Genomic DNA, 23535 nt, shown 5'->3' on the forward strand with positions numbered 1-23535 from the left:
ATTATAAAATACCGGAAATTATACGGTAAAATCAAGCCCCGACTTATCCACGAGAGAACTTAAACGCAAGTATATACGGTAATCAACATTGTCCTACCCGAATGGCAGGATTGACTTAGTGACAGGCTACCTGAATGGCATTGTGGGTGGATGAGGGAGTGCAGAGCTAGTTGATGTTGGATTGGAGGAAGTGGTTTCATATGTAGGACTCTTTTATAATATCCAAATTTACAACCTGAATGACTGGCTTCCTCAGTGGAGTGGTGGGTGGATGAGGGATTGCAGAGTTATTGTTGGATCTGAAAAAGAGGTTTGGTATGTAGAGCCCTTTTTTTAATCAAGATGTCCTACTTGAATTGTATGCTTCCTGAATGGTAGACTGGGTGGAGGAAGGAGTGCAGAGTTAGTTAGCGTTGGAACAGAGGAAGTAGTTTGGTATGTGGGGGCCCTTATTTAATTTCAAGAATTCCTAGCCAAATGGCAGGCTTTCTTTAGGGGCAGGTGGATAAGTAAGGGACTGCAGAGTTAGTTGGTGGAAGTTCTTTTCAATGCAAGGCCCTTTATTAAGGAAGAGATTTCCTACCCGAATGGCAGGCTATCTTTAGTAGTGGGCTACCTGAATGGCAAGGTGTTTGGATGAGGGAGTCGGAGTTACTAGGTGTTGAAGCGGAGGTAGTGGTTTGGTGTGTAGGGTGCTTTTATAATAAGATGTCCTACCTGAAGGGATCCTGAATTGATTTGTAATGTGTTGGATGCGGCAATGCACTGTATCAGCGCATGCTCCTAACCTCCTCCTCCTCTTCCTCCTACCTGAATGGCCAGCTACCCTAACAGTGGGTTGTGCAAATTTTTTGTGCAGTTTAATGACGTTGGAGTGTTTTGACAAAGAAAAACCCCAGAAGATTACTTTTGCATGTAAAGGCGGATTTTTAAGAAAGCATGCGTCTGCTTTAACCGGGTTACTCACTTATTTGTCACTTATACGGTTATATATGTGAATGTAAACGTACTGAGTGTCACCTTGTGTAACGCAATTCATATTCCCAAGATTGGCATATCCAAATCGTTAACATTCTCCATATCTAATTCGTCATGTATTCAGTAGTACCACGGTAAGAGTTCAGGGTTCAGCCAATGGGATGCCTCTGATTTCCATGGGGTATTTTGTATAGTGAACACAAGCCTATTAATAAAGATGTGCTGAGCGGCCTACCAGCCCCAGACCCAGGTAGAACTAATGATATTTGAAGAAAAATGACTAAATCAAAACACTGGAGTCTCAAAACATTTCATTATGGTAATGCTACAGCAGTTTTTCCCGGAATTGTAACAAAATTGCCCAGGCACAGAGCAATCTCTGAAAAACGGTTTTTATTTTGAATGGATTTTGGCTTCAGCAGCAAGATAGGCAGGTTTAAAAAATATATTTTTTTTTTTATCAGGATGGATACTCAACTGCTGCTTTTGCAGAGCAAAGCCCAATAATTTTTTCTCTATGCCATGAGACATACGGACTTGGACAAATTTGTTGGGACCTCTCCATGGAAAAAATAAAGATCCCACAATTCTTTCTGAAGTGACTTGAAACTGACAAAAGCCATTGGCACCCATCATTGTTCACTCCGTATTTAACAAAAATCAGACCTAGCTTTAGAGTTTGGATTCAGCAGAATATTGATATACAAATGATAACACAAATGAGAATGGCATGGACAACAATGATGGCATCCTTAACCTATTCTGTTGCACAACCTTTAGAATTTGCAATCCCTGCACACAAGTGATTCCTGGAGTTCTCCATGAGACGTCTGCACCTGTCCGTAGGCAAACTGCTCCAGCTGAGTCAGGTTTGAAGGGGTCTTCTCCAGACTGCATGATTCAGTTGCTTCTTTAGATGTTTGATGGGATTCAAATCAGGGCTCCTAGAAGGCCACTTCAGAATAGTCCAATGTTTTGTTCTCAGCCATTCTTGGTTGCTTCTTGTTGAGTGTTTTGGCTCCTTATCCTGTTGGAGGATCCATGAGCTGTGAGTGACACAGAGCTTCCTGACATTGGGCAGTACGTTTCATTCCAGAATGTATTGATAGTGTTGAGATTTCATTGTTCCCTACACAGACTCAAGGCCCTCCAGGCAACAAATCATCCCCAAAACGTCACCAGACCTCCTTCATGTTTCACAGCAGGTCTGGTGTTTTTTTTCCTTGAAATCTTCATTTTGTTGTCTGTGGACACAGAGCTTGATGTGACTTTCCAAAAAAGCTTCAATTTGGTCTCCTCTGTCCAAACGACATTCTCCCAGAAGCACTGTGGCTTATCAATATGCATTTTAGTAAACTCCAGCCTTGCTTACAGTATTTATGTGGAGTCCTCCTGGGTCTTCTTCCATTGAGCCCAGTGTCACTCAAACATTGACAGATGGTGTGATCAGACACTGATGGACTTTGACTTTGGAGTTCAGCTTGTTTCTCTTTGGAAGTTGTCCTTGGCTCTTTGTCTGCCATTCTCACTATCCTTCTGCCCATTTCAGAGTTTCCTCTTCTGGTCACGCCCAGGAAGATTGACTACAATCACATAGACCTTAAACTTCTTCATAATATTTGCAGCTGTCGTTAAAGGAACATCAAGCTGCTTGGAGATGATGGTCTTCTAGCCATTGCCTTTAACGTGTTTGTTTATAATTTTTTTTGTGATCTCCTCAGACAACTCTCTCCTTTGCTTTCTGTGGTCCATGTTCATTGTAGGACACATGATGATACCAAACAGCACATTTAAACCGGCTAAATGACTAATTACTGGCTTGGAGACATGTGTGATACGAATTAAGAAAACAGCGAGTTTGAAAAATCTCTTGGATCCAATTATTTAGGATTTTTTTTGAAAGGTCCCAACAAATGATTCCAGGCCATTTTAGAATTTCATTGTAACAATTGATCTCTTGTCACACTTGCTTTGCTTTAATCAGTGACACATCAAAGTCATGCAGGTATACAGGGAACAATTGCTTTCCATTTCATCACTTTTCAGGAAGCATATGGAATTAAGCTATAAAGGGAACAACAAATTTGTCTGTGTCTGTATTCATGAAAAGTGGCACATTACTCTGCAGAATCTTCTGTTAAATTTGAGTTTATTTATTGATGCACCACTTGAAGTGGTCCTTATTTCTTAATATAAATTAAGGGTGTTATGCTCAGACTATATAACCCACTTGTGAGACAACATCTGGAGTTGTGTGTATAGTTCTGATCACCACACTACAAAAAAGACCCAGCAGCAATTGAAGCTGTGCAGAGGCCATTAACCAGGTGCAATCCGAGGACTTAAGGACTTGTCCTACTGTGAAAGTCTTGGAGAATTAAACCATCCAGGTCTTCAAAATCCTGAAACACATTGATAAAGTAGATGCAGCAGAATTCTTTCAGCTTAAAGGTGAACCAAGTACTTGAGAACACCAGTGCACTTTAAGAGGAAGGGCATTTAGGACTGAAGCCAGGAAGCACTTCTTTATGCAGTGAGTTATGGGTATTGGGAGCAAACTCCTGAGACATGGAGTTGAAACAGAAACCTTGGCACCCTTTAAGAAGTAATCTGGATGAAATATTGGGACAAACAAGCAACAAATGGACTGAATGGTCTCCTGTCATTTGTCATATTTTTATGTTCTTATGAGTAAATGCGCCACAAAGTGTCTGTTTTATTGGCATTACTTCTCATTTGTTTTATAATTGGCATGCAAAAGTGAAATGGGACATCTGCATTCAAACACATTTATGAAAAGTAAACTGCTACATTTGAATCAATTAGTGTTGATTAAATTTGTGTTTGCTTTTTAACCTTTTAGATCACACAGGAGGCAGGAGAATTCATGATCACCTTTCCATACGGTTACCATGCAGGCTTCAACCATGGTTTCAATTGTGCCGAGTCCACTAACTTTGCCACACTTCGCTGGATTGACTATGGCAAGATGGCAACACAGGTGAGTCGTGATATTTCTTATTCAAAAAAACTTGTTTTGTAAATTGTAGTACTATCTCACCTGAAGAAGGGGCCTGAGTTGCTTCGAAAGCTTGCATATTGTAATGTTTATAGTTAACCAATGAAAGGTGTCATTTTGCTTGACTTCTCACTACATTTTGTAAATTGTAAATCCATTTTTAGGCTTTTTTTATCATGTCTCACCATTCAAGTTTAATGAAATTATCAGATCTTGGTTGTCCTATCCCATGTCTTATCATCATCATCAAAAGACTCCAGCTGCAGACGAGACACTCTGAAGCCTCAGGCTCATTCAACATTATAAGGCCCGTAAGATGACGTCTCTGTTGTTCATTAGCTTTCTCTTGTACAATTCCAAAGCTACAAACGTTGTGTTTTAAAAGTAACACTTAAAAGCAAGACTGATGTCTATTCTATAGGTACATTAACATTTTATTTGGCTGTTGTATTATTACCTGCAATAAGAAATTGTCCAATTTAGATTATGTTAGATTAATAATCCCATAGGGAAATTCAAAAATAAAGGTAGATTTTTGTGTCGAGAGTAGTATCGGATACTAACGGTGATTGAAAGTTTATGTGAGAACAGGTTTGACATAAACCGGAAAAAGTTTTCCATCCTTCCAGACTGAATGCTTGTGCTTGTTTAATAAGAGTCTCTTTGTGGGCTTCATAGTGTCTGAGGTGCGTAGATCTGTCCAGAAACTAAAAACTGTCCTTGCTGCCATTAGATACTTCTCGTCATCATGGCTGCCCTTTCTAAATGTCTGACATTCTCTTTAAAGGTTTTTTTTTTCTCAACTTCAATATCTGAATTTAGTAGAAGTGACACGTCTCACAGAGGCAAAACAAAAGCAGGTGAATCAATTCATTGATTGTCTCGATCATTCAATACCTCTCAGCCTGTGGATTGAAGTGGCTAAATCTCTGCTGGACTCGGCTTCTTCTGTCAGTGTTCTGAATAATGGTTTATTATTCTAGACTTGTGTGTGTGTGTGTGTGTGTGTACGCATGTCTTTTCTGTCAGTGTGTGAATGCGTTTAAAAAACTTCTAATGGCTTGCAGTGCTAGTAACTGGCAAAACATTGATTCTCCAGAGACATCTTTACCTTGTTGGAGAAGTTATCCCTTATTAAAGAAACGTTAAATACTTTCATGGTCATTGTGCATGGTAGGAATCCTGAAAAAAATCTAGTGTCAGTCAGTTGAAGGTGCCCACCAGTATAGCACTGGGGTGGGGGAGTGTCGTGCATGTGCCAACATTTATTATATTGCCTTAAATTTTTTTGCCACCTAAAAATCATGACCATCTATTGTGGCCAAGTTCATTAATATGAGCTTTTTGGACATTCCATTCCAAAACCAATGGCCATTAAAATAGAGATGGCTGTCCAATTACAGCCTCACTCTTCTTTACACAAGATTTTTGTGTTTGTGGAAATTTGTGCCCATTTAGTTAAAAGAGCCTTGGTGAGGTCAGGTGCTGACTTTGGATAAGAAGTTATGGCTTGTAATCAGTATTCTATCCATCCATCCATCCATTTTCCAACCCGCTGAATCTGAACACAGGGCCACGGGGGTCTGCTGGAGCCAATCCTAGCCAACACAGGGCACAAGGCAGGAACCAATCCCGGGGCAGGGTGCCAACCCTCCGCAGGACACACACAAACACACCCAGCACACACTAGGGCCAATTTAGAATCGCCAATCCACCTAACCTGCATGTCTTTGGACTGTGGGAGGGAAACCGGAGCGCCTGGAGGAACCCACGCAGACACGGGGAGAACATGCAAACTCCCGCAGGGAGGACCCGGAAGCGAACCCAGGTCTCCCAACTGCGAGGGCAGCAGCGCTACCCACTGCGCCACCGTGCTATCGGCATTCTAATTCATCCCAAAAGTGTCCATTAGAGTTGAGGTTGGAGCTCTGTTAAGGCCGCTTCATTTCCTCCACGTGGGGTTTGTGCACAGGGGAACAAGAAAAGGGCCTTCCACAAATTGTTGCCTCAAAGTTGGAATTGTCTAAAATGTCTTTGTCTGCTGTAGCAGTAATCATACCCTTCACTGGAACCAAACCATGCCATCATGCCTCATCTATCAAATGGGATAGTAGGCACTATGCAGTCCGGAAGTTTGCATTCTCCTTGCATCTGCCAAACTCAGATACAGCAATCAGAATTCGAGATAGGGTGGCGTGATTTGACCCTGCTGTGTTGTGTCACTTGTTTGCTGGGGAGTGTAGATGATGTCTGACGTCATAAATATAACGGTTTAAGTGCCAGCATGATGCCCCAGTCAATATCCATGATTTAGATAAAAATCTAAAACAAAACTCTCACTTTGTGTTTTCCTAGTCTTGTCTTTCCTGCATCATACCTTTTGACTTCAGACTTGCTCTTCGTGTTGGTTTTGGGCACTTGGCCCTTTTTTTTGGTATTTTGACCTTGACTCGTTTCATGGTTGTAATATTCATTTTGTTAAGTTGCCTTGTGTGGCGACACAACCTTTAAGATGTGACATGAGTAAACTGTTTATATAAATTATGAAGTAAATAAGTACAGTGAATCGAAGGTATCACTTTACAGAACTTGGGGCACAGGTACAAAGTTGTAAAGGGTGAGTTTCACACCAACATTAGGAAATTTTTCTTTACACAGAGAACCACAGGCACTTGGCATAAGTGACCAAGTAGTGTGGTAGGACTTTAAGGATCTTCAAAACTCGACTTGATGTTATTTTAGAAGAACTAAATGGACAGGACTGGCGAGCTTTGATGCACTAAATGGCCTGTTGTTCAAATGTTCTGAAAACACCATGTTGTGAGACCAATTCAGTTTATGATCTCAGACATGTCTTGTTCTCCTACTTGTAAGATGAGAATAGGGGTAAGGTACATAACCTGATTTACACAACTCATGTATTCAAGAAAAAAACATGAGGTCTATGTTGATTATTTAGATTTTTACTCCTCCTGGACGGCGGGTAACATAGTAATGTGGTAGAGAGTAGGACTTGAGGGATCTTCAAAACTCAACCTGATGTTATTTTGGAGACATTAGCTGGATAGGATTGGCTACATGTCCTGTTCTCATCCAGATTGCTTTTATGTTGTAAGAAGATCATGCTGTGGTACCAGTTCCACTTGTGATCTCATGGTTGTGACCCCTTAGACATGTCTTGTGTTCCTACAATGATAATACGGAAATAGAGCTTAGGGGTATCAGCTGATTTGTACAAACCATGTATTCAATAAAAAATACAAGGTCTATGTTGATGATTTAAATGTCATCTCGTCCTCAACGGGTACCATAGTAGTGTGGTAGAAAGTAGGACATAAGGGACCTTCAGAACTCAACCTGATGTTATTTTGGAGACATTAGGTAGATGGGATTCACCATCTTTGTTGGACTGAATGGCCTATTCTTATTAAAATTTTTCAGCGCTTTCTAATGTTCAGTGTGCAGTCAAAAGTTAAGATGTTGTAGCCACCTTTGGGTGATTGTGTGAATCTTGGCTGGCCTAAGTTCTTGGATGGGTAATAGATCTAACGTGCAACTTTGGGAATATGGGATGAAAACCAGAATACTATTTGGAAACCCAAGAAGACACTGTGGAGACTGTGAAAACTACATACAGTAATCCCTCCTCCATCGCGGGGGTTGCGTTCCAGAGCCACCCGCGAAATAAGAAAATCCGCGAAGTAGAAACCATATGTTTATATGGTTATTTTTATATTGTCATGCTTGGGTCACAGATTTGTGCAGAAACACAGGAGGTTGTAAAGAGACAGGAACGTTATTCAAACACTGCAAACAAACATTTGTCTCTTTTTCAAAAGTTTAAACTGTGCTCCATGACAAGACAGAGATGACAGTTCCGTCTCACAATTAAAAGAATGCAAACATATCTTCCTCTTCAAAGGAGTGCGCATCAGAGAGAGAAAAGCAAACAAATCAAATAGGGCTGTTTTAAGTATACGAAGCACCGCCGGTACAAAGCTGTTGAAGGCGGCAGCTCACACCCCCTCCGTCAGGAGCAGGGAGAGAGAGAGAGAGAGAGAGACAGAGAAAAACAAAGTCAAAAATCAATACGTGCCCTTTGAGCTTTTAAGTATGCGAAGCACCGTGCAGCATGTCCTTCAGGAAGCAGCTGCACACAGAAGGTAGCAACGTCCCTATCGTCTAGGTGTGCGAACAGCCCCCCTGCTCACACCCCCCTACGTCAGCGCAAGAGAGAGAGAGAGAGAAAGTAAGTTGGGTAGCTTCTCAGCCATCTGCCAATAGCGTCCCTTGTATGAAATCAACTGGGCAAACCAACTGAGGAAGCATGTACCAGAAATTAAAAGACCCATTGTCCGCAGAAACCCGCGAAGCAGCGAAAAATCCGCGATATATATTTAAATATGCTTACATATAAAATCCGCGATGGAGTGAAGCCGTGAAAGGCGAAGTGCGATATAGTGAGGGATCACTGTATAGACAACGACCAGGCATGAAATCGAACACAGAGCGCTGTCTCTGTGGATTCAGAAGTCTTCATTCTGGTGAAAATTTAAATTTTAATGGGATACATTTGACATTTTTGTCCATCCCTAGACTCCGAGCCACCACTCCACCCATCTCATTTTCAATACATTTGCAGATCACTCTATTATATAAAAACATCCTGGGATGAGACGAGACTTTTTCAGAGAGATACTTTCAATAACTGCAAGACGAGACTTTGTGCCAAGAGATTTAACCACACCCAGGGCCGGAAATAAAAGATAAAGAGTATATGACAAAGTAGAACATTGTAAAGAATTCAAAAACGTTGGCACGATAGACATAAAGAGCAGGTTAGAGATAATGAAAGTACTAAAATTTGAAAGTCTCAAAAAAATGATAGTAAAGATCGCATTGGCGCAAACAAATTATTACTCTGTGAAATAACGGAACAGCGAAAAGAGATCGAATATATTGTTCGGATTTAAAGTTTAAGTCGGTGACTTGTAGATCGTCTAATTCGTGTTGCCATCAGGGAAAAGTAGTATTGTGAATTTCCCATTGGGATTAACAAAGTATCTATCTATCTGTCTGTCTGTCTGTCTGTCTGTCTGTCTGTCTGTCTGTCTGTCTGTCTGTCTGTCTGTCTGGCTGTCTGTCTGTCTGTCTGTCTGTCTGTCTATCTATCTATCTATCTATCTATCTATCTATCTATCTGTTACTTCCCAATGAAGAGGCTTATCCGCGAGAATTAAAAGAGTTCTTGCTGGGTGGAAGTGAAATCCACATACGCAGTGGCTGCTGCGTAGGGTAGGCAAGCGAAGCGAGCAGGGGCAGATGCCCCCTAGTCTTTCTGAAAAAACAGGTTTTCACTTTGTCAGTATGGGTTAGTGAGTGTAGTGAGTGATTAATGGGCAAAAAAAAGCAAATTTATCCATTTGAAAGTAAATCTAGAATCAATAAAGTGTGTAGAAAGTGAATGGTTCTGAATTCTTTCTGAATCCACTGCAGGTACAGACAAATGATCAGCTCAGAGTGCTGATTCTGTGAATGGCTGCAGTAATGACTGCACCAACTTGCCACTTTAAGAATATAACAGTGGCCCACATTCCAAGTGGAGGTTTTTCTACATTTTACTAAAGAGAAGATCTCTTAGCTGGAAATGAATTTTAAAAAGACATTTTTCTCTAATTAATGTCTGGCCTTCTCTGGCTTTATCAATGTCTTTTTGTTTTTTAACCTTTCATTTTTAGAGCAAATCAGAGCCCCCTTTGATAGTGACCTGGATTAAGCAGGGCTTGAGAATCTTCTATGTTCTTTATCATTATGTTCTTTCTGTCATTTCAGTAGCAGGTGGCAAAACCTTAGCATGGTCACCTTTGAAATGCTTGTCTAAACTCTTGAGGGACAATTCTTGTCCACTTTCAGGCAATCCAGCCAAGTGGTCTCTTAACAGAGGGAGCAAAATGAGCTGCTGATAGGAAGACACAGCTCTCTGTGGGTCACTCTGGTAGCAGTTCAGCCACTCTTAATTGTGGGAAATAATGAGCTCTTCCTTTCACAGGCAATATCAGAAATAGTGCTCTTGAGCAGAGTGCTCTCTGCCTAATGGGGAGAAAATGACCTGCCGAGCTGAAAAAAGCAACACTCACTGCAAGCGCCATCATTAGTAGCTATAAGCTCGCTGCTCGTATACATTCTTATTTGAATAAATTAGGAATCGTGTGTGGGGGTAACAGGAGTGGGGTGTATTTTCAGGCCTGTTTATTAAATGAGATTTGAATGTTCGGTGCCTAACAAGCAGGAGGGGAGCCGCCTCAGCTTAGGAAAAGGGAAAAAAAATAAAACTGACAAGTGACAGAAACTTACTCCATCATTCAGCCTCAGAGGGCAACACTAGAAATCCTTCAGTAGCGAAAAAAAACTGACTTCTCATCTAGGGGGTCTTTGGCCCCCAACCTAAGTCAAGAACAGCAGACGATGCTGTCATTATATAATAAAATATTTGTATGAGAACAAGTGTTACACAATGCGTTAGATTTGAATACATAATGAGAGGTTTGAGACTTGGCAGTGCACTTTAAGGGAAGGATTGACAAGCCATAGTGGACAATCAGACAGTGGCCAATGGTGGCAAACAAGCAGGCCGTTAGGTTTTACAGCACCATCAATTGTGTGGAGCACAAGTAAGTGGAGATTATGTGTAAGCTACGGACGTGGACAAAATTGTTGGCACTTTCCCACGAAAGCAGAAGTATCCACAATTGTCCCTAAAATCACTTGAAACTGATTAAAGTCACGGACACCCATCATTGTTTATTCTGTACTTAACAAAAATCAGACTTTGCTTTAGAGTTTGGATTCAATTGAATATTTTAAATAACTATGGGGTAATAATACAAATTTAAATGGCATGGACTCAAATGATGGAACCCTTCACCTGATTTTTTGTTGCACAACCTTCAGAGTCCATCACTGCACACAAGTGATTCCTGGAGCTCCCCATGAGACTTCTGCACGTGTTCACACTTGTCCTGTGCCAACTGCTCCAGCTGGATCAGGTTTGAAGGAGGCCTTCTCCAGACTGTATGTTTCAGTTCCTTCCTAATGTTTGATGGGATTCAAATCGGGGCTCCTAGAAGGCCTACTTCAGAATAGTCCAGTGTTTTGTTCTTTGCCATTCTTGAGTGCTTTTTGTTGTGTGTTTTGGATCCTTATCCTGTTGGAGGGTCCATAACCTGTGAGTAAGACAGAGCTTTCTGACACTGAGCAGGACGTTTTGCTCCAAAATGTCTTCACGCTCTTGGGTTTTTGTTATTCCCTGCACAGACTCAAGGCCCCTCATGCCAGATGCAAGAAAGCATCCCCAAATATATAACCAAGCCTCCTCCAAGTTTCGTTCTTTTCTTTGAAAGCTTCATTTCTTAATCTGTGGACACAGAGCTGATGTGACTTGTCTAAAAGCTCCAGTGTGCTCTGATCTGTCCAGAGGACATTCTCCCAGAAACATTGTGGCTTCTCAATAAACATTTAAGCAAATTCCAGTCTGACTTTTTGATGTAGAGTCCTCCTGTGTCTTCTTCCATTGAACCCACCGGCACTCATAAAGTGAAGGATGGTGAGATCAGACACTGATGGACCTCGACCTTGAAGTTCAGCTCGTATCTCTTTGGAAGTTGTGCTTGGCTTTTAGTCTGCCATTCTCACTCTACTTCTGCCCATTCTTGGACCGATTTCCCTTTTGCGGCTGCCTGCAGGGAGGTGGGCCGCAGTCCCATGAACCTTAAATAGATAGATAGATAGATAGATAGATAGATAGATAGATAGATAGATAGATAGATAGATAGATAGATAGATAGATAGATAGATAGATAGATAGATAGATAGATAGATAGATAGATAGATAGATAGATAGATAGATACTTTTCATAATATTTGTAACCGTTGTTAAAGGTTAACATCTACTGCTTGTCTTCTAGCCTTTGCCATTAACATCATTTTCTTTCTGATCTTCTCAGAGAACTTTCTCCTTTGCTTTCTCTGGTTCATGTTCAGTGTGGCACACATGATGACACCACACAGCAGAGTGACACATTTTTTCCATTTAAATTGTCTGAATGACTGATTGCGCAACTGGAGAAGTATGATATGAATTGAAGAAAACGGCAAGTTTGAAAAATCCCTCAAATTCAATTCTTTTTGATCTTTTCTTGTGGTGCCAACAAATGTGTCCAGGCCGTTTTAGAAGATGTTTATAGAATAAGCAATACTTGATCTCTTGTCACAATTGCTTTGCTTTATTCAACGCCATGTCAAAGGCATGCAGGTCTACAGGAAACAATGGCTTTTCATGTCATCACTTTTCAGGAGACATGACACTTTTTCAATAAGCTGTAAAGGGAACAACAGATTCATCCACGTACCTACATAACGCATTAGTGGAGCACAGTGTGCAGTTTTGGTCTCCGTATTACAAAAAGTAAGAAAATGTATGCATGGCCTAACATTCAGGTGCGTACAAATTCAGTAGGTGGGTTCTAGAGCCTTCGAAATCCATTTCAGTGTTGCAGGGTTGGGCAGTAGGCTGAAAACAGGTGTGGTCAGGCTAGACCATCACAGGGACCACGGTCACACTAATACCCACAAACACACACAGTGGCAATTAACAATTAACATAACAAATTTTAAAAGTAAATATGTAAACTTTATAATAAATTCCTTCTTTTTTGAACATGTCTGACTCTAGTAACATTTTTTTATGAAATGGGACTTTTCAATTATGACAAATGGTAGTCTTCTGTTCTGCCGTGTTGTCAAGTAACCCAAGCCACTGAAAGTTTTCATTGATGCCAGTTGCTGCCAGCGTGGCTTTATTAGCTCATCGGTGAACTCCTCCTGTGACGTGGTTGAGTAATCGTGGTTGCTGGAGTGGTGGTATGGCAGTCATCCCTTCTGTGATTCAGAAGAGGTCATCCACTTGAAGCTAAGCATGTTCAGGCCCATCTACTGCTTGGTATGGAGGCCATCTATAGAAAGGTGGGTTGCTGTTGGAAGAGGTGTTGTTGACTCTAGCAGGGGGCACCTACCCTGTGGTCTGTGTGTGTGGATCCTAGTGCCCCAGCATGGCGACAGGAACACTGTGCTGTAAAAATGGTGATGTCCTTTGGATGAGACACAAAACTGAGGCCCTGACTCTCTGTGGGCATCCTTTGTAAAGAGTAAGGTGCATCCCGATGTCATTGGCTAAAAATTGCCCACCACGGTCTAATCATTCTGACCCCTAATCAGGTCTTGTCTCCAATTGACTGTGTCTCTCATTCCTTTACCACTTAATTGCTGATGTATGATGGAGTATAGTGGCACAAAATGGCTGCTGTCGCATCATCCAGGTGGGTGCTACATGTTGGTAGTGGTCTTTGAGTAGTGTAGCGAGAAATATGCTCTATACATGCAATGAATTATTATTATTATTATTATTATTATTTTTCTGTCTTCCCATACAGCCATTGCTCCCAATATGTCACTCCTATGCAATCATAAACCTTTTCCTGCCAAGTTGTTGAATAACTCAAGCCAATAGAATGGTGTCTCAATGGCAAGTTACATGAACCGTGTCTTTGGAGGAAGAGCTTAAAAGTTATAATTCAAGTTTTTTAACTCTTTGAAGGCTGAATATTTTTTCCAAAAAACTTAGTTTTCTGAAAAGCACACAATGCACTGGTTTCACCCATAAAATCAACATAAAATGTCTGTTTCTACGTTCTGTGGCTGCCGTGGGCACCTGTTCGGCATCTCTGGCAGCAGTGGCAGCAGCAATACATGGCAGGCTGGCTACCTCTGTCTTCACATAGCAGGTGGGCAACGATGGCAGGTGTAGTGAGATGCAATATGGTTTGTACCTCTTGTCATCATAAGAGGTGGTCCTCCTAGGTCAGGCATGCGCAACCTTTCCGCTATTGACGGCCGCACTACAGACTTTTTACTTTAATAACGGCCGCACTACAGACTTTTTACTTTAATAACGGCCGCCAGTAAGTCCAAGTAAACTTAATAATGTTTTATGATTTATGTAAAAATTTACAGATTACACATTAAAACAGAGTATGATATATCTGACAATATTCAATTTACTGGTCTACATATGTAAAAAAATGTCTACGAAACGTCATATAGGACAAAAAACCTTTACAGCAATTGTTTCAGGAAGTTTGGAAAACATCGCCATTAATGGCTTCCTTGCTCTTGCATGTTTGCAGACAGACTTGCAAAGTCAGGGGACTCGCTGGAGACCATTAGCCGTATTCCAGACTCTAGATTGCTGTCTACCAATCGGGTTCGGTACTTGTTTTTCAGATATTTCATTCTGGAAAACGCTGCTTCGCACATATGATGACCGTTTGCTAATGGCGATAGGCAGTGTATGGACTTAGCCACAAGGCCGTACAGGCGTACACTCCCATTTCCTTCTCAGTTCCATATTGGCTAGCCGCTAGTCACGTGACTTCACATGTACTCCTGGGTGTCAGCCCATTTCAACCGAACTTAATATTCAAGTAAGCAAATCGGCTTTCGGCGTCACCATACCGACCCGGCCGACAAAGATTCCGCGGCGTTGAGACCCCTTACTCGCTGGAGTCCAGAGACCCTACACCTGCACGGCCGCCATTACGTACACTTTAATATACACGTCCACGGCCGCCAAAGTCCTTGCCCACGGCCGCATGCGGCCGTACGGCCGCAGGTTGCGCACAGCTGTCCTAGGTGAACACCACTGTAGGTGCATCAGCTACACCAATGTGTTCAGCACGACGATCAGCTGGGGCCTGATAGGCTGATGCTGGTACCTCACTTTAATTTTCGATATTGCAGAAGAAGAATGTTCTCCTCAGCACCATGTATTTTGTGTGTTTAGTAAATTGGAATTTTTATAATAACTATTTTTCTAACTTGCCAGTAAGAGACGCTTTGGCTTATGAACTAACAAAAATATGTTATTCCAGGGTTCAGGAGAAATAGTGTCCACATGAATACAATCTAAGCTGTTTCTTGTTTTCCCTTTCTCAGAGTGAATGTTTCAGGGACAAGGTCACAAGGCTGCAGAAAGTACATGTAGTTTATGCAAAGGCGTTTCTCCTGTGCTTAGCTTTGAGAACACAGATAATGCTTAGCTCAACAGACATATTGTTTAACTTTTCTGTTTTGATAAGGATGTTCTTTCTGTCTTATTAATCATGAGATGCTGAAGTATAAAAAACTCCTCCTGGCTTTTGATCAGGGTTCAATTGAGCTTTGCGGCAATAAGTTATGCTCTTTTGAATCTCTACTTACTGTGACTCCGAATGAATAAACAAGAGAATTGAGAAAATATTATCTGCCTCCTTTTCAGTGTGCCTTTTTCGTCCACAGTATCCATCTCCAGATAACTTGCATCAAACTCAGTGCCTGATTCAGCAATAATACGTAAAACGTCCATGGAGTATTTTACTTTGCAAATTTGCTTTAGTCACGCCGGATGTCAATGCCATTTTAGTAGCTCTTTACTACTCATTCATGTGCAGGGAATCGAGGTCAAATCAACAAAGCTACATAACTTTACTTCAAGCAAAGAGAGTCGAACTAAAACGGAAGGGCGAGTTTTGTTGCAGTTTACAGCCGATTATCGTCCTCTACTCCTGAATTTTGACAAAAGTCAACATCAGCCCTGAAAGAGTTAAAAACTAATAGAATTCCAAAAACAGATTTCACATGACCCCTTTAGTGCCAGTCTTGGGTTTTTATAGCACAGCCTTCCCCAGTGGGCACAAACCCTTCACAAAAAAAGGCGGCATTTACACTGAGGTTAATGAATGTCATTGTCCAAAATCGAGTTCTCAGGAGAGGCCACTGATGGTGGGAGACGAGATCCGCTAGCAGCTTTAAACAGTTAAGTGCAACCGACGTCTCGTTTTGTTAGGAGAGTTTCAGGTCTTTAGGTGTCGGTGACAAAACCAAAGGACGAGCGTTCAGTCAGCGGGCAGCCAATGTGAAAAGAAACCCATGCTCAGAAGAGCCTTTCAGACCTGGGGGTCGACGTTGGCACTAATGGAATTTCGCTTTCCATCCTTTGAACAATAAAAATAAAGAGACTTGCAAAACAAGCACAGTCCATTAGTGCTTTTATTTCAGGTCCTGCACTATAAAGATCAGCCGGCGGTCTGTAGCATACCTCCTGACAAGAGGGCAGCTGTGGGGGGCTGCTTGAAAGTGTTGGTTTATTGCTCCGTTTCATCATTTTTTTTTTAATTTTGGGATACCCTCTAGTACAGGCTGGCTGGGTTGTTTGTCTCAATTTTGGCTTTAAAAGGAATGTGGGCCATCTGTCCATTTAAAATTGATTAAATCTGAGGTAAGCTTGCTTGAAAATGGGTCAATGGATGAATGTACTGTATGTTTAAAGAAGAATACATCAAAATGAAAATTTTATTAAGAGTATCAAAGGGTACCCAGCTGGTAAAATACCACATACACTTCAGAAGAGCTCATCCACCTGAAGCTAAGCGTTTTTGGGCCCTACCAGTATTTGGATGGGAGACCATCTAGGAAAAGCTTGGGTTGCTGCTGGAAGAGATGTTGGTGAGGCCAGCAGGGGGCGCTTACTCTGTGGTCTGTGTATGGATCCAGTGACTGGGACAGTGTGCTGTAAATATGGCACCATCCTCCAGCTGAGATGTAAACCCAAGATCCTGACTCTCTATGGTTAATAAGGATCCCTGAGCATCCTTCAGAAAGAGTAGAGTGTATCCTGATGTCCTGGATAAATTGCCCGCCACATCTTTGCCCATTCCAGCCCCCTAATCAACCCCTGAAACAGGAACAGCACGGTTATTTATTGTAGTGGGATCTACCACTCTCCTATACACAGACACAGCAATCAGGCAGGGTTGGGGCCAGGTTAGTGGCCATGTAATGCTGTTCCCTGCATCGATAATGTTCCTTGCATCACCCATTGACGGCAGGTGCTCATAATGTTACTGCAGTCTTTTTTGGTTTTCTTTTTGCGGCGAGCTGCCACAGCGGTGGGAGCCCACAGTTGCCCCAGCAACTGACAAGCTATCTTCCATAGATGTGGCGATCGCACTTTGAGACGCTCTTTGGCATGTCATCCCTTTGGGGGAGCCCCAAAAGAGTTTAGAAACCATACAAAACTTAAGAAATTATTATAATTATTATTATTATTATTATGAGAAGCACCCATAGAAAGCATTCAGGACTGAAAGCAAGCCTTGCTGGCACCGCAAGAGGTTCTGCATGTGCCAGTGTGGACGTAAAGGGACCACAGACAGATGGCACTTCCTGGAAATACACCGCTTTTACAAAGGCATAAGGCCCCTTTCCAGTTTTTTCCATTTTGTTATGTAAAATCGATTAAATTTCATTTTTTTCCCCTCATCAAGCAGCACTCAAAACCCTGAAATGACAAAGCGAAAATATGATTTTAGGAAGTTTGGCAAATATATTTAAAATAAAAAAAAACTTAATTTCCCATTGACACAAGTCTTAAGACTTTTTGCTGTGCCACTTGGAATTTGGTTTAGGTGCATCCCACTTTATTGATCATCGTTGAGATGTTTCTGCACATTGTTTGGAGTCCACCTGTGGTCCAATTCAATTGATTGAACTGATTAGGAAAGGCACACACCCCATTGTTGGAGGGTCTCACAGTTGACAGACAACAAGCCATGAGGTGGAAGGAATTGCCTGCTGAGCTTAGAGACAGAATTGTGCCAAGGCAATGATCTGGGGAAGGTCACAAAAAATGTCTGCAATATTAAATTACTAAGTGGCCACTATAATTCTTCAATGGATATGATGTTTGGAACAGCCATGTCTCTTGCTAGAGCTGACCACCCAACAAAACTGAGCAATCATGGGAGAAGGGCCTTAGTAAGAGTGGTAAGCAAGAACCCGATGGTCACTGAGCTCCAGAGAACCTGTGTAGAGATGGAAGAAGCTTCCAGAAGGACATCCATCACTGCAGCACTCCACCGATCTTGGTTTTCTGGACAGAGTGGGCAGTTGATGTGTCAAGTCCTGCTTGGAGTTTTCAAAAAGGCACCCAACAGACTCCGAGACTGTGAGAAACGGTTTGATGAAAGCAAGATTGGAGAGTTTGGCCTCAGTTCTTAGCATCATGTTGGAAGGAAACCTGTGCAATAGCATTCAAATTGTGAAGCATGGTGATGGCTTCATTATGCTGTGGGGTTGTTTTTCAGTGTCAGGGACTGAAAGACTAGACCGGGTTGAGGCAAAGCTGAACGGAGCAAAGCCCAGAGATATCTTTAATGAAAGCCTGCTGAAGAAGAAGATGACATTGCATTTATATAGCACTTTTCAAGACACTCAAAGTACTTTACATAAAGAAGAGTGAACCACCAATGTGCAACATCCACCTAGATGATGCAATGGCAGCCATTTTGTGCCAGAACTCTCACCACACATTAGTTATTAGGTGGGGAAGAGGTGAGGGAGATGATTAGCCAATAAGGAGCAGAGGATGATTAGGGAACTAGAATGACCTGGCCATGATGGGCAATTTAGCCAGGACATCAGGATATACCCTATTCTTCATGAAAGATCTCCAGGAATCTTTAATGACCACAGAGAGTCAGGACCCTCAGTTTTATATCTCATCAGAAGAACAGCACCAGAGCACTCTGGACCTCCAACTGTGCCGAAGGTTCACCTTCCAGGCAGAACAAAGCAAAGACAACACAGGAGTGGCTTACAGTCAATTCTGTGAATATTTGTGAGTGGCCTAACTGGAGACCAGACTGGAACCCCAACAAACATCTATAGGGAGACCTGAAAATAGCAGGCGTGCCACAAGTCTCCATCCAACCTGTGCTTGAAAGAATCTGCAGAGAAGAATAGCAGATAATCCTCAAATTTAGGCGTTGCATCTCAAGAAGACTCCAGGCTTGAAATACTGCCAACACTAAGTGCTGAGTAAAGAGTCTGAATACTTGAATCAGTGGGATATTTCAGATTTGTGTGTGTGTGCATATATAAAATATACTTCTGAACGGTTTGATTTATAATTTTAAATTCTGGAGCAGAGGTGGAAATCAAGCAAAAATTTTTCTTTGTCCCAAACATTATGGAGGGCACTGTACAGTCCTTAAAAGAGTAACTGAAATCTTGGTTGGTGTTGCAGGTCTAGAAGGAGCCACTAGAGGGAGTTTTAGATGTCTGTCTCTGGAACAAAATCAGGGCTATTTTGACCCTGAGTGTAAAATCACCTTAAGAGGTGCTGGGGTGGCTGGTAAGACTCAAATGGTGGGAAGATCTCAGGTTGAGGCTAAGAGGGAGAGAACACAAGTGAGAAAAGGGCAGCTTAGTAGGATGGTGAAAAAATGGCACACCTTAAGCGGGCAGATGAATTGATTTTTAATATCCGATCACCAACTGACCATTTCAAAACATGAAGCAGCACGTTTATTAGCAACATGAAAAATATTAACAATCCCATGGAAAAAAGAAGCCAAACATTTTGCCAGCAATTAAAGTGAGGCTGTATTGAACATTAAAAGCAATTTTGGGCTCAGCCATGTGTTCACAAACAAGTGACACTGGCGGAGAGGCTTTTAGATGAAGTTGCTTTACTTACATTGTTAAGCAGCCTTGCGTGAAATTACAGAACAAGGAGGGCTGGGAGCTTCTAGCCAATCCATTGGCTCACAACGAGAGCGCCGCTTCATTTCTCCGGCCCTGTCTGTCTCATGTGAGATTTGGGGGGGTGGGGGGACAGAACAAAAATATGAAGTGGACAACTTCAATACTCCGTGTAGATCTTAATGCCCTAAGAAAGCTGCACGTGCGCAAGTGTGTGAAAGAGAAAAGCCAGAGCTGCAGCTAATTATACGCTTGGATTGAGTTGTCTCTTTTAGAAGTGCCGCCCGCAGCAGCCGATTCCTGTCTGAAGTGCGTTTTCTAATTACAGAATACCAATGGTGCAGCTCACAGCTTTTAAGTGGCCACTAATTCTTGTAACTCACAGTTTCTTATGGCCCAGGCACAGCCTCTCCCCTCTTGTCACTGTTTTGACTCTTTGGGGACATGGCAGCGAGGTCTTAAAAGCTTTCCGTTTATTCTAGCTTTCTCTCATTCAGTTCATTTATGCTAAAGCTTGGAAACAATAAAGCAATAAAGTCTGCACTGCTAGAGATGAACAAACTAGCAGTAAAAATTGAAAAGGATCAGGGAATAATAAAAATAATACATTTTATTTATATAGCGCCTTTCCCCTGCTCAAGGCACTATAGGGGTCATAATCTGCTAAATAAGTCAAAACCAAACCCTGGAGTTAAAAAATAGATCTTGTAAAACCCTAACTGTGAATCAAAAATCAGAGTCAAGAAAACATACCAATACTTTGTTGACCAGAGAACCAAGAAGGTAAAGAAATACTATAGTGTTAGGAATTATCCGCAATCTCGGATAAACCAGAGCAATAGTGACAACCTCTTATTCCATCACTCAAGGGTTTGGAGTTATTAGCTGTCTCAGATGAAAGAAAACGGCACAATGGTGCCAACCTCTTATTCTTTAACTCCAGTGTTCTCGTAGGAGTTTTCTGCAAACTCTGAAAAAGACAGCACTTCTTTGATGACCATTTAACCCATCGGTCAAGTGTTAAGGGTTACCTGCAGTCTCGGATAAAGAGACCTCATTAGTGACAACCTCATATGTCTGAAGTGCCGAGTTATCGGCAATCTCTGATAAAGACAGGCGCATTCTTGATGACCTTTTGTCTCATCACTGAAGTCTTGGGAGTTATCCACAATCTTGGGTCAAGACAGCGCATTAGCGATAATCTATTATCCCATCACTCAAATGTTAGGAATTATCCTGAATCTTGGATGAAGACAGTGCATTAGTGATGACCTCTTACCCTGTCATTCAAGTGTTTGGAGTAATCCGCAATCTCGGATATAAACAGCACATTAGGAACAACCTCATATGCCGTCACTTTTGTAGACCAAGGAATGTAATCACTGCATTTGTTTTCCATTTTGATGAATTTGTTTTTCTTGTGGGCGCCACTACTTGATGGTTGTTAGGCAGGATAGTCAGAAATTTTTGATGCATGACATTTTCTATCAGTCTGTCTGTCTGTCCCATGTCGAGATGCTTTACATAGAAACCACCACCAACGTGTAACACCCAGCAGCCATTATTGCTCCAGCATGCTCACCACACAATAGCTATTAGGTAGTGAAGGGGTGAGAGATAGCCAGTTAGAGATAGGGTATGATTAGGGAGCCAGAACGGACAAAGTTGTGGTGGGCAGCTTAGCCTAGACATTGGGATACTCTTTATGAAGAATGCCCAGAGATCTTTAATGACCACAGAGAGGCAGGACCACAGGCTTGCGTTTCATTTGAAGGACAGTACCATATTTATAGTACAGTGTCCCTGTCACTACACTGGGTTGTTGGGATCCACACACACAACAGGGAAAGCTCTCTCTGCTGGCCTCACCAATGGCTCATTCTAGCAGCACCCCTAGCTTTTCCTGTGACTGCTCATATATATATATATATATATATATATATATATATATATATATATATATATATATATATATATGGTTGAAATAGTTTACTGTCAAATAAATGCAAAGAGTACGCGACACGTGTTTCGCCCTCATTCTGGGCTCATCAGGCGTACACACTCCACTGCACTCCCTCTCGGGAATCGGACGTCAGCGCCAGAGGCGGTGCCCCTAACGTTTCACTACGGCCGCCGAGTATAGCATCAAGTCAATGAAACTTCTGGGCTATTGATCTGGCCAGTTAAGTGGCAGAGGGGGTTGTTCATCAGTTTCAGCTGCTTTGGTGTTAATGAAATGTACAACAGGTGCACTAGAGGGGCAACAATGAGATGACACTCAAAACAGGAATGAATGGTTTAACAGGTGTAGAGAGGCCACTGATATTTTTCCCTCCTCATTTTTTTTCCACTAGTTTTGCATTTGGCTATGGTCAGTGTCACTACTGGTTGCACGAGGCAATACCTGGACCCTACAGAGGTGGCACAGGCTGTCCAACTTCTCCAGAATGGCACTTCACTACGTGCCATTGCCATAAGGTTAGCTGTGTCTCCCAGCACAGTCTCAAGGGCATGGAGTAGATTCCAGGAGACAGGCAGTTACTCTAGGAGAGCTGGACAGGGTCCCTCGTAGAAGATCCTTTACCCATCAGTAGGACCCACCGGTATCTGCTCCTTTGGTCAAGGAGGAACAGGATGAGCACTGGCAGAGCCTACAAAATGAGCTCAAGCAGGCAGGTCACTGGTGTGAATGTCTCTGACCAAACAATCAGAAACAGACTTCATGAGGGTGGCCTGAGGGCCCGACGTCCTCTATTTGGCACCGTGGAGCTCAATTGGCATTTGCCATAGAATACCAGACTTGGCAGGTCCACCACTGGCGCCCTGTGCTTTTCACAGATGAGAGCAGGTTCACCCTGACCACATGTGACAGACGTGAAAAGGTCTGGAGAAGCCATTTTTCCCTTTGATTTTCAGGGTGTCTTTGAATTCAGCCCTCTGTAGGTTGATCATTTTCATTTCTATCAAACGATGTGACATCCTTTCATTCCTAACACATTACCCCATCCATATCAGTAGAGATATCCTGCAGGATTCTTTTTCCCATTGAGATCTGATGTGTTTTCAAAGTGTTCCTTTAATTTTTTGAGCTGTATATGTATGTGTATATATATATATATATATATATATATATATATATAGAGTGCCTTTCTTATCTATCTAAATATGCCCGCTTTCCTCTTGGCATTTTGCAAACATATCGATGACGTGGAAATTCATTCTGTAACCCTTGTTTGACAGGTAACTAAAGCTATTATAAATAAATGAATAGTTCAGTTGTTTGGGGTATGTACTTAAATATTAGTTAACTAGTCATTTAGCCCGTTACAATAACGGGCGCTAGAACAGTAGTGCATAAACTTTAGTAGGTACAGTCTATATTAAATGGCAAGGGACCTTGACCTCATTCTGTTTGTTGGTCGTATTTTTCTTTCTTTCAGCCTTTCTTTTGTTGATGTTTACTTGCTGAGCTGACCGTTCTTCGTGGGCTGCCGCCGTGTATTGTGTGTCTTTAATTTTCTGTGACAGTAATACTGTCTTGTACGGCTCTATTCAATAAGGGCGCATAGATAATTTAGTTCAAATGGCTCTGGAATATGTGAAGAGCAACAGGTGCAGATCTTTATTTACGCGCGCCTTTATTCGTTGCGCCCAATTGAGGTCATCCTTTTGAGGCTCGCCTTTTTGTGTGCGCCCTTATTGAAGGATGCCTGTGCGCGCCCTTATTGAAGGATACCGTCTTGTACGTCCGCTGGCTTGTACGTCCATAATATACGTCTGTACGTCCATAATATACCTTTAATTTTCTCTGGCGGTAATACAGGCATGCACATCGGTAATATGCCTTTAATCTCCTCTGACAGTAATACTGGCTTGTATGTGGCTGTAATATGCGTCACTGT

The 23535-nt window shown here is 42.0% G+C and overlaps 1 protein-coding gene across 3 annotated transcripts in view; it reads left to right on the forward strand.

The window, feature by feature from the left end:
* The window catches only part of kdm4b (lysine (K)-specific demethylase 4B), a 349744-nt gene that overhangs the window by 214461 nt on the left and 111748 nt on the right, over positions 1-23535 (forward strand). For all 3 annotated transcript variants that reach the window (XM_028816605.2, XM_028816603.2, XM_028816604.2), the window contains exon 8: positions 3842-3979. In XM_028816605.2, coding sequence (XP_028672438.1) covers positions 3842-3979 — 138 coding nt within the window. The remainder of the gene's footprint in view (positions 1-3841; positions 3980-23535) is intronic.

The sequence above is a fragment of the Erpetoichthys calabaricus genome, chromosome 12 (genome assembly GCF_900747795.2).
Source record: "Erpetoichthys calabaricus chromosome 12, fErpCal1.3, whole genome shotgun sequence".
NCBI classification, from domain to species: Eukaryota; Metazoa; Chordata; class Cladistia; order Polypteriformes; family Polypteridae; genus Erpetoichthys; species Erpetoichthys calabaricus.